The sequence below is a fragment of the Triticum aestivum genome, chromosome 2B, assembly GCF_018294505.1.
Source record: "Triticum aestivum cultivar Chinese Spring chromosome 2B, IWGSC CS RefSeq v2.1, whole genome shotgun sequence".
NCBI lineage: Eukaryota > Viridiplantae > Streptophyta > Magnoliopsida > Poales > Poaceae > Triticum > Triticum aestivum.
The window spans coordinates 754555329-754566433 of record NC_057798.1 but is presented as its reverse complement, the minus strand read 5'-3'; the positions used below and the strand labels follow the sequence as shown (position 1 = coordinate 754566433).

General features: G+C 45.4%; 1 protein-coding gene across 3 annotated transcripts; it reads left to right on the top strand.

Annotated features, from left to right (window-relative positions):
- The first annotated feature begins 4324 nt into the window (after nucleotides 1-4324).
- Nucleotides 4325-7735, top strand: LOC123047167 (microtubule-associated protein RP/EB family member 1A). 3 transcript variants are annotated; one of them, XM_044470663.1, is made up of 8 exons: nucleotides 4325-4564; nucleotides 4746-4814; nucleotides 4927-5013; nucleotides 5719-5825; nucleotides 5910-6031; nucleotides 6300-6376; nucleotides 6673-6786; nucleotides 7303-7735. In XM_044470663.1, exons 1-8 carry the CDS (start codon nucleotides 4451-4453, stop codon nucleotides 7417-7419), a joined length of 807 nt encoding a protein of 268 aa, XP_044326598.1. In that variant the 5' UTR covers nucleotides 4325-4450; the 3' UTR covers nucleotides 7420-7735. The 3 variants fall into 3 exon arrangements, with proteins under 3 accessions (XP_044326598.1, XP_044326599.1, XP_044326597.1); XM_044470664.1 differs by lacking the exon at nucleotides 7303-7735 and adding an exon at nucleotides 6866-7254 and having other exon boundaries at nucleotides 5910-6058; XM_044470662.1 differs by having other exon boundaries at nucleotides 4329-4564; nucleotides 5910-6058.
- Nucleotides 7736-11105: the final 3370 nt, after the last annotated feature.

Here is an 11105-nt window from a genome sequence, read left to right as displayed (position 1 = left end):
AAATAAATAGTTCGATTTATTATTACAACTCAAACAAATAGTATCTTTCATGAAATACAACAAATAGTTCAACAATACAACATCAAACGCACAAGTCATGATGCTCTTTGGCGGCCATTTCAAGCATACCACTCCTCAATGAGATCCTTTTTGAGTTCATTATGCGCTGCCGGACCTCGAATGACATGATAGGAGGCAACAAAACGGGCCGCTCTTTCAGCCCTCCGCCGCACTCGCACGGGATGTCCCAAGAGCTCATAGTGAGAGTAGTGTAGATCTTGGCCACGTTCATTCTCGATGATCGTGTTGTGCATTATCACACAAGCGTGCATTATGTACCAAAGCATCTTCTGATCCCAAAATCTAGTCGGTCCTCTCACAATAGCAAATTGGGCTTGCAAAATCTCAAAAGCTCTCTCCACATCTTTTTCTAGCCGCCGCCTAAGCAATGTGGAAATCAAGATATTGGTGGCGCTGACTAGAGAGAGAGGGAGGAAGCTGCGGCCGCGTGGGGAGAGACCGGGGAAGCGCCGGAACGGTCGCTGGAAAAATGGGGTGGCGCGGGCGGCGGCGGCGGCGCAGCTGGATGGGTAGATGGAGTTGCGCGCGAGCGCTCGAGAGTCCAGCGTACGGGAGCGGGCGCAGCAAATAAACGGCGCGCGATGGCGTTTCCGCCCGCGCGCTGAGTTACATATGCCGAGCGCGCGTTTTTTGTGTGTCCGCTGGAGCGCCCGAAACGGTGGCGCGCGCTAAAAGCACTACTTTTTCAGCGCGGTGCGTATATAGCGCGGCGGTTAGAGATGCTCTTAACAATCTACTGTCTACGCGGGGCAAAATGAAAAGTGTTGCCCACATCTCGTTGCAGTCTAGGAACAATACAATCTACACGTAACAGTCCAGGGTATCTTTATCGAGAATGCAGAAGCTGGCCATCCAACCATGTCTCCTCAATAATGTTCACTCCTGTTTCTTTTCTTTTCTAAATCCTCAACACTCAAAATAACTGTAGCAAATAGCAACCAAATATCCCTAGTACAACATAATCCAAACATAAATATCACACTTGAGATTACGGATGTCCAACAAGTTTACATAATTCATCGACCTAGATTCAAAGATCATCAAGGCAGAATCGATATAGGTCTTCCAGCATATATTGCCCCTCAAGTTGCTGTTATGTTCTATAGATCGTGTAGGATTAGGAATACGGCATAGATCAATCTGTATATACACTGTTTATGCATCTGTACTAATCTGGGAGGAGAGGATCACAAAGAGATGAGAGGAGAAAGAGTGGCTACCTTCTCCTGTAGTGGAGAAGCTCCCGGTGCCGGCCATGGTGAGGTGGCCGGTGATGGCAGAGAGTGGTGAGTGCGTGAGTGGCGGCGGTGGAGGGGCTGGTGGCGCTTCCTGTCGCTTCACTGCCTCCCTCTGGATCGGATTAGGGTTAGGAGTGGGGAACAGTGGTGGCGACGAACCTCGTACCCCGTGCCCCTGGTCCCCACCTCTTCTTTATAGCACTGCACGACAGGGGCCCATCAGCCTTGCTTGGGCTGGACGCCCCCGATCAGGGTGTGGGTCAAGGGCCCAATGAGCCGTTGGGTCCATCGGTGGAGAGATCAACCTAACAGTTGCATCCAATAATGTATGTGTGTGAATGACCTGCGCATGTAGTAGTGTAGGACAACGTGTGCGGGCTATACAATGTGTAGACCAACATTGGATGAATGAATGAATTGACCAACATGTAGGGCGATTGAAAGAAAAACTTATGATTTCCAAGGTTGACGAACCCAATGGCCACATTGTCTCTAGTCGGTGAATGGTATGTCAAACCTTCATAACGAAGTTGGAGATGGTGTACAATTGATGCATTAGTGACTTTATATTGCGCTCATGGATGCCGTGCATATCATTGGGTGTGCCGTGCTTTTGCTCATGAAACAAAACATGCACACAGTTCCAAAAGGTCGAGCCCGTTTGCCTCATGCCTACAAAGTCCGTCGATACGACCAACCACACATCGCGTAACAACTCATCATCAATCACCGTGTAACCCGCCATGAATTACTCTGGAAACATCAAACAGTTCAACAAAAAAGAGCAATGTATTTGACCAAACACGTGTTGAGTGTGGTGTTTGACATGGACGACGTCGACAGGGGTGACAAAGGGTAGCTGGCTGCGGAGGGATCTTGGGTGGACGGCGCCATAGTCCAAGCAATCAGGCACATGGGTGGGGGCTGCAGACGTTCGAGGATGCCTGGGTGGCGGCCGAAGAGGTACAACGACGACGTCAGCCGAGGATGATGCGGATGCAAGACAAGGGCAGGGGTGGAGTGCAAGAAAAGTTGTCTTACAAAGGATTTCTTATGGACAAATCTCATACTATACTTCAATTCTACAAATCCAGTGACCAACTAAGAAAATTTCCCAAGGATTGTAATGCAATGTAATGTTGTTTATCTGTAAAGTGTGTTTGTAAATGACTTTTTTTAAAACACCTGTAATTTTATTCATGGACATAACAATGGTACACTGAATTTGACCTAAGATCCAAAAAAATTACAAAGTAACTCCTATAACTAAGAATTACAATGAAATCTCTTGAAAACACCTTCTTGGTGGCATCAATATATGCTCGAAAAAATACACCAAAGACTTTGATAAAGAGTCTGTAATTAGACTGGAGCAACAATGTTGTCACTCTTTTATCCGCACAAACATTAATAATAATGGCTTCTGAAAGCGCATTGAGTCGCCCATCGAAAAAGATGGGAAGCCTTAATCGATGAACGTACTTGGGTCAGAGATGATCCTCTAGAAATGCAGGCTATCGAATCATATCTTCACCATGACGTCGATGAAAAATTTCACCTACACAAAGAATCAGACCAACAAAAAAACTTGACCCATCAACATAAACTCATCAGCTTTCAAAACGGATCTACGAGGACAAAAAACTCTCTAATCTCATGGCACCACCCAAACAACAATAGGAAATTTATTCTCACGAAACTATGATGATCACTAGACATCGACTAAGGACATAGATGTGTTGAAGATCCGAGATCACCCACCTCTCAGTGCCAAGATGGCAGCCGAAGGTGAGGGGACCAAATTTTGCCGATGGAGGCAGCTACGGCGGCATGAGAACACTATATGCCTTACGCTTTTCAGAAAAAGAAACCAAAGTGATTTTTTCTAAGGATTTCAATCCTTCATCAAAATTTCTACGAGAATTGAAAGAAAGAATCCCTAAGGGCCTTGTGTACGCGACGAGGCAGAACCCCGGCCCAGTCGGTCGGTACTCCGTCCACCCGGTCCATGCCCACTCCACTAACGCGGGCCTCCAGATATAACACGGTCGACAGCGCGGCCCACCGGCATGAATGCAAGCCGCGCGAGAATTGACCCGCATTCACGCCCACAAACGCGAGCCCCACAGAGCCCGTCGGCCTGGGCCCCGAGCAAACCCAGAGAGGGCCCCACGCGCGCGGACCCACCTGTCGGCGCGCGTCGATGCGGGCGCCGGGGCAGACGGACGGGAGCCAGTAAAGGCGGCCGGGCCCCAGGCCGCCATTTGGAGACGTTTTTTCTGTGTCCCATCACCGCCCACCGCCCACCTCCAGCGTTAGGCTGGTCATAGTGGGAAGTAACTTAGACTAGTAACATACATATGTTATTAGTCTATGTTATTATCTTCATAGTGGATAGTGTCATAGGTGTGGTAACATAGTTGCCTTCATTTATTACTTTGTAGACTCATTATGCATTGGAAACCACTATATGATGGTAACATATTATGTTACTCTATTTGCCTCTCTCCTCATTAACTACTTGCCACATCATCATTTTTGCTTATGTGGCATCTATGTTACTACCTATGTTACCCCCACTATGACCAGCCTTACCCTCCATGCCGTTTCAAATTAAGCACGCGATAAATGTGTTACCGGGCCGGCGGTGACGCTACGGGCGGTGACCGGACGCCTGGCTAGCATAGCTTAGGCTGGTCATATTGGGAGTAACATAGGTAGTAACATAGATGCCACATAAGCAAAAATGATGATGTGGCAAGTAGTTAATGAGAAGAGAGGCAAATAGAGTAACATAATATGTTACCATCACATAGCGGTTTCCAATGCATAATGAGTCTACAAAGTAATAAATGAAGGCAACTATGTTACCACACCTATGACACTATCCACTATGAAGATAGTAACATAGACTAGTAACATATACTTCCCACTACGACCAGCCTTAGGATAGCTGTGCGTGTGCGTGGCGTTTTGTTTTTGTTTTTGCTGCGCTCGCCGTTCCGCGTGGAGGCGTTTCGAAAAGTTGTTCCGTCACAGGCTTTTCTCCCCCCGCACCCAGCCCAGTCCAGTCCAGCGGCGCCGCGGGGGAGAGGGAGAGGGAGGGATCGCCGGAGGGAGGGAAGGAGGGGATGGCGGCGGCGGCGAGCTTCGGGCTGATGGACAAGGCCTACTTCGTGGGGCGGGGCGAGATCCTCAGCTGGGTCAATGCCACGCTGCAGCTCTCCCTCAACAAGGTCGAGGAGGTCAGTCCAGTCGCCCACGCTTGCTTCCGATCCCCCATTCTGGTCCCCGCGTTCCCCGCGTGCTAGGCTGGCCGCGCTGTGCTGGAGGGGGGGAGTTCGTGGGTGCTGCGGCGCGGCTCGGTTCGGATTTCGGCGGTGCTGATTTGGGGGTGCTTTGTTCTTGTGTTCTGTGTCGATGCAGGCGGCGTCGGGGGCGGTGCAGTGCCAGCTGCTGGACATGGTTCACCCTGGGTCGGTGCCGATGCACAAGGTTAGGATGCGTCCTGCCCCGGCTGATCTGTTTCGGAGCGTTGCGCTTAGGCGGGCTTGGCTTAGAATCTTAGATGGCCGCGGATGCTTATTATTTTGGGGGTGTTTTGCAGGTGAATTTCGATGCCAAGACGGAGTACGACATGATCCAGAACTACAAGATTCTCCAGGATGTCTTCAACAAGCTGCGGATAGGCAAGGTACGGGTGATTCTCCCGGCTTGGCTATTTCCCGGCCCTCTTGATCCATCGATTTATTTGTAATGCATTTTGTCAATGAGTGAAGGCAAGGTGACAGATATCTGTTCGGTAATTCGGTTTATATATGCGGTGTGTCGAGATTCAGTCTGGAACAGATATCTGTAATTGTTGTCAGCATGTGGTATAGCCGCAAGATGATTCGATGACTTGCTAAATTTGCTGTGCAGTACTCAAGTTATGCTCATTGTTGTGCACAGTGAGGAGGGATGTGGTTGAGATTACGACCTGTGTTTATGTGCATTGAAAGCTAATTTTCAAAGTTTGGTTGGGTGAAGTAGGCGTGTGATGACGCATCACAAGGCAAAGTTTGGTGTTGTGTGACTGTCTGTGTTCAGCACTTGACACTTGATATCAGGGAAGGCCTTGATAGTCTGGTGGTGGTTATTGTCTTAATGGTTAGTGTCGCATGTCAGAAGAAGTATATATATTCAACTTGTACTGTTCTGTTTATGTTCTGATTCTGCACAATATAAAGTTTAGAGTTGTGCTTTCTGAATGTTTTGCCGATTTTATGGCCTGTGTTTTAGCAAACTGAGCTAAGGCAGCTTCATCTCGGTCCTTCAGCTTCTATTCTTATTACTATGAGGTAATCCATAGCATAAAAAGTTCATTGTTGTGCTAATTAGTGGATGGATGCTTCTGCAGAATATTGAGGTCAACAAACTTGTTAAAGGGCGGCCATTGGACAACTTGGAGTTTCTGCAATGGCTGAAAAGATATTGTGATTCTGTAAATGGTGGAATCATGAATGAGTATGTGCCATGGTTATGTTAAATGCAAAGGAACTGCAATTTGTCAGTAACTATTGAACTGACAAGACTATTTTCTTGTTTTAGAAACTACAATCCTGTAGAAAGGAGGTCCAAGGGTTGCAAAGAGCGCACCCACAAGGGTCCCAACAAGTCATCCAAATCACTTCAAGCCAACAGATTATCTAGTGCTAACTCAGCAGATGGAGGTGCCCTGAATTCTAATACTGATCTTGGTACTTGTCAAAAATCTTTCTTTTAGTATATGTTTTTCTTTCTTTTTTAGTAGTATATGCAAGATCAGTTCCATGCTATTCTTAATAAATTGGTGATGTTCCTTGATAAAACGCAAAGGCATTAAGTGAAGCTGTTCATCAGTTATCAGTTTATATGCTAATTTTTTATGTGGAATAGCATAGAGGCTTTGTGCGACTTCGTTAAATACTTAAATGACTCTATGCTAACTCAATTATGCAGCTTCTCCAGTTGGAAAAGTCTGTAATGCTGTTAATGAAGAGCATTACATGGAGCAGATTCAACAATTATCTGAGAAGGTAAGCAGTGTGTAACTTAAGGTGCTGTTTCATTTTTATAGTATCTTATACTGTGGAAAAACCCAGGTATCTATACTGCAGACTGTTATATGAGTATGTCACTCCAGTTTTGTTCCAAAGTATATTGTTTTAAAGTTATTTTATATATAGCCGTAAAACCCCATTCTAGCTTCTGATCACTATACCGGTGAAATTTGTAGAGTTCACCTTTGGCAGCTATAAATCTGGGCAAGTTGTATTATTGAGGATGGTAAATTCATCTAGTTGGTGATGTTACTATCTCTACTGGATTGCAGATTGCAGATCTGAAGGTTGCTGTGGACAACACTGAGAAAGAAAGAGATTTCTACTTCTCAAAGCTGCGTGACATCGAGATATTATGTCAAAGACCTGAGTTGGAGCATCTACCGGTAAACAAACATCTTTTGGAAATCTTAGAGCTCTGCATTTTTTAATTTTATTGTACTCATCTGCATTCAAGGGCATTAGTGTCTGAATTTCAGTTATGTTGACAAAGAAGCTTCTGAGGGACCCCCAAGTCGATGTGGTGTGTTTAATTCCTAATCAATGCCACATTGTGTCAACATTAGTCCCTTGTATTGCACTATTCATTGGCACTTTCATGACAGTACCAATGATAGTTCTCTATCATACTGATCTTTAGAATATTTCTCACAGCTTAGGCAACAACCAAATAATTTAGAACAACATTGACATGGTATCGTTGTTTCATGTCCATGTTTGCATGACTATTATCTGGTTTGCTCTTCACACCAAATACTGGTCTGAACCTTTGGGCATGAATAACTTGGTTCATTCCAGTTGTAACAACTTTGTTATTGGAAGTTTTGTATATTGCTATTACGATTCCTGCTTTGTATTATTTTGGGTTTGACTGTTAAAACATCAATTTTTTTTCTTGACAGATGACCAAAGGGATAAGGAAGATACTCTATGCGGCTGATGCGAAGGATTCATCATTACCTGAGGCTAATGAAATAATCACCAGGTCACCAGGCATGTTCTCAGATGAAGCAGAGTGACATGACAAGTGCCACGGGATGCATCGTACCCTCCAAAACCTTTAGTGGAGAACTTTGTGGTTCTCCTACTATCAATCTGAGTAGCTCGTAATGTGTAAATTAGTAGAAAATAACACTTGGCATGGGGAACTGCTCATGGCCAGTCACCTGCAACTGTCTTCTGTTGTGGCACGGCTTATCGAAAGACAAATTTTCCTCAAGTAAGAACACGTGGCTAGTTATGATGCACATTCATGGATAACTCCACTCCTGTCCCCAATCCCCAGAGATTTGTTACTACATTGATTTTTGACAGCTCTTTACTTCTTTTCCTTCATTTCGTGCTAGTGAGAATCACCAATCTTTTATGGGCGTCAATGCGCCAAAGTTTTCTGCATTTTTTTATGCGAAGAAATATGTACTACTCCCTTCGTTCCAAAATAGATGACCCAACTTTATACTAAAGTTAGTACAAAGTTGAGTTAATCTATTTTGGAACGGAGGGAGTACTACTTAAATTCTTCTTTGATAGCTTCTCATCCTATCCCCCAAACCCAGAGATTTGTTACCACATTGAATTTTGATGGCTCTAGTTCTTTTTCTGCTTTGTCTGCTACTAGTAATTCCTTTTCTACTTTGATGCCAGCTTGATAGCAAGGGTCAGTATTCAACTAGCTCTCTGTATAGGATTATTCAACTAGCTATCTGTACTTAACTTTGGAGTGATTCTCATTTTTTTAACTTTACAGTGACCCTTAGAGTGGTCCAACATGTTTATATTCATGTTGTCTGAAAACTGTGTGTTCCCCCAGGATACACATTTTCCTCTAGCTTTTTAGCTAATACTCCCTCCGTTTCTAAATATAAGGTTTTTTAGAGATTTTAATATGGACTACGTACGGAGCAAAATGAGTGAATCTACCTCTAAAATACGTCTATATACACACTACATATTGAAATCTGTAAAAAGCCTTATATTTATTTTTAATCAAAAAAGCCTTATATTTAGAAACGGGAGGGAGTAACAAACTTACGACTGAAGACCACTTGAAAAATCGAAACATGACTAAATAGAAGATTGCCTTTTTTTTTCCTGAGCAAGAGTATCCAACATCTTCCTTTGAGATTGCTGTAGCAACTTTTTTTTTGCGAAAAAGGAGATTTATTTATTAAATCAGATCAGTTTGATCCGCGGCACATAAGTTTACAATCTCCTCTGGACCAGACCTTAACCACACCGCCGTTCTAGGGCCAGTGCGCCTAATTTTTGCTAGCATATGACTGACACTATTTTGCACTCGGCTAATAGCAGCTACCTCGTGACTTCTACCTCTAGCCAGCAAGTGCTTGACTGCTTGGTTTCCTCAACTAAATTAGACACAGGAGACCTGTTCACCTCCGACTGCACAATCATGGCTGCAGCAACGGAGCAATCCGTTTCCAGTATAAAGGGTAGAGTGCTCCACTCTAGTGCTAGTGTAACGTCCTCTTTGCAAGCTTCTACTTCAGCTTCCAGTACGCTCACACATGAGAAACGGTGACGGTAGGATGAGAAAACAATGTGGCCACTGCTATCTCTGAGAATCATGCCTGCACCTCCATTACCTTCTGACTCAGAAAAGGCGCCATCAACATTCAGTTTAAGCTAGCCATCAGGTGGTGGTTTCCATTTCTCAGGCGAACGACCTGGAGGAGCGGCCTTCCATGAATGCAATTGAGAGCCTCGGCCATATGAGACCACCATTTTTCCTTTTGCGACATCCGCCGATGGATGTTGCTTGATGCACATTAGTGAGTTGATGTAGCTTCCTAGGAATCTCCACGAGGCTTCAATTGGAGGGGCAGGCTTGAAGTGCACCACCTCATTCCTGACGTGCCAAGCACACCACAACGTCATGAGCAGTGGGAGCCGCTCGACTTCGCCGCATGTGTCAAGTAGATGTAGTAGCAATTGGTGCCCTGTGTTCACGATACTCCTCGGCAGCGGCATCGCCCAATCCTTCGCCATCGCCTCCCATAATCCAACAACCATTGGACACCTGCAGAAGACATGGAAAGAGTCCTCTCGTTCCATTCCACAAACACGACAAGTGTCAGAGACTTCAAGTGAAGGAAATATGCCCTAGAGGCAATAATAAAGTTATTATTTATTTCCTTATATCATGATAAATGTTTATTATTCATGCTAGAATTGTATTAACCGGAAACATAATACATGTGTGAATACATAGACAAACTAAGTGTCACTAGTATGCCTCTACTTGACTAGCTCGTTTATCAAAGATGGTTATGTTTCCTAGCCATGGACAAAAGAGTTGTCATTTGATTAACGGGATCACATCATTGGGAGAATGATGTGATTGACTTGACCCATTCCGTTAGCCTAGCACTTGATCGTTTAGTTTGTTGCTATTGCTTTCTTCATGACTTATACATGTTCCTATGACTATGAGATTATGCAACTCCCGTTTACCGGAGGAACACTTTATGTGCTACCAAACGTCACAACGTAACTGGGTGATTATAAAGGAGCTCTACAGGTGTCTCCGAAGGTACATGTTGGGTTGGCGTATTTCGAGATTAGGATTTGTCACTCCGATTGTTGGAGAGGTATCTCTGGGCCCTCTCGGTAATGCACATCACTTAAGCCTTGCAAGCATTGCAACTAATGAGTTAGTTGCGAGATGATGTATTACGGAACGAGTAAAGAGACTTGCCGATAATGAGATTGAACTAGGTATTGAGATACCTACGATCGAATCTCGGGCAAGTAACATATTGATGACAAAGGGAAGAACGTATGTTGTTATGCAGTTTGACCGATAAAGATCTTCGTAGAATATGTAGGAGCCAATATGAGCATCCAGGTTCCGTTATTGGTTATTGACTGGAGACGTGTCTCGGTCATGTCTACATAGTTCTCGAACCCGTAGGGTCCGCACGCTTAAGGTTTCGATGACAGTTACATTATGAGTTTATGAGTTTTGATGTACCGAAGGAGTTCAGAGTCCCGGATGAGATCGGGGACATGACGAGGAGTCTCAAAATGGTCGAGACGTAAAGATCGATATATTGGAAGACTATATTCGGAGTTCGGAAAGGTTCCGAGTGATTCGGGTATTTTTCGGAGTACCGGAGAGTTACGGGAATTCGCCGGGGAGTATATAAGCCTTATTGGGCTTTAGGGGAAAGAGAGAGGAGAGGCTGGTCGCCCCCCAAGGCCTAGTCCGAATTGGACTAGGGGGAGGGGCTGCGCCCCCTCCTTCCTTCTCTTCTCTTCCCCCTTTCCTTGACTCCTACTCCTACTACTTGGAAGGGGGGGGAATCATACTCCCGGTGGGAGTAGGACTCCTCCTTGGCGCGCCCTCCTTGGCCGGCCGCCCCCTCCCCCTTGGCTCCTTTATATACGGGGGCAGGGGGGCACCTCTAGACACACAAGTTGATCTTCGTGATCGTTCCTTAGCCGTGTGCGGTGCCCCCCTCCATCATATTCCACCTCGGTCATATCGTTGCGGTGCTTAGGTGAAGCCCTGCGTCGGTAGAACATCATCATCGTCACCACGCCGTCGTGCTGACGGAACTCATCCCCGACACCCTGCTGGATCAGAGTCCAAGGATCGTCATCGAGCTGAACGTGTGCTGAACTCGGAGGTGCCGTACGTTCGGTACTTGGATCGGTCGGATCGTGAAGACGTACAACTACATCA

Bases quoted from the DNA above. Each gene is read 5' to 3' on its own strand.
- LOC123047167 (XM_044470662.1), top strand. From the start codon at position 4,451: ATGGCGGCGGCGGCGAGCTTCGGGCTGATGGACAAGGCCTACTTCGTG. The intron at 4,565-4,745 runs GTCAGTCCAGTC...GTGTCGATGCAG, and splicing joins CCCTCAACAAGGTCGAGGAG to GCGGCGTCGGGGGCGGTGCA. The intron at 6,059-6,299 runs GTACTTGTCAAA...TCAATTATGCAG, and splicing joins GAATTCTAATACTGATCTTG to CTTCTCCAGTTGGAAAAGTC.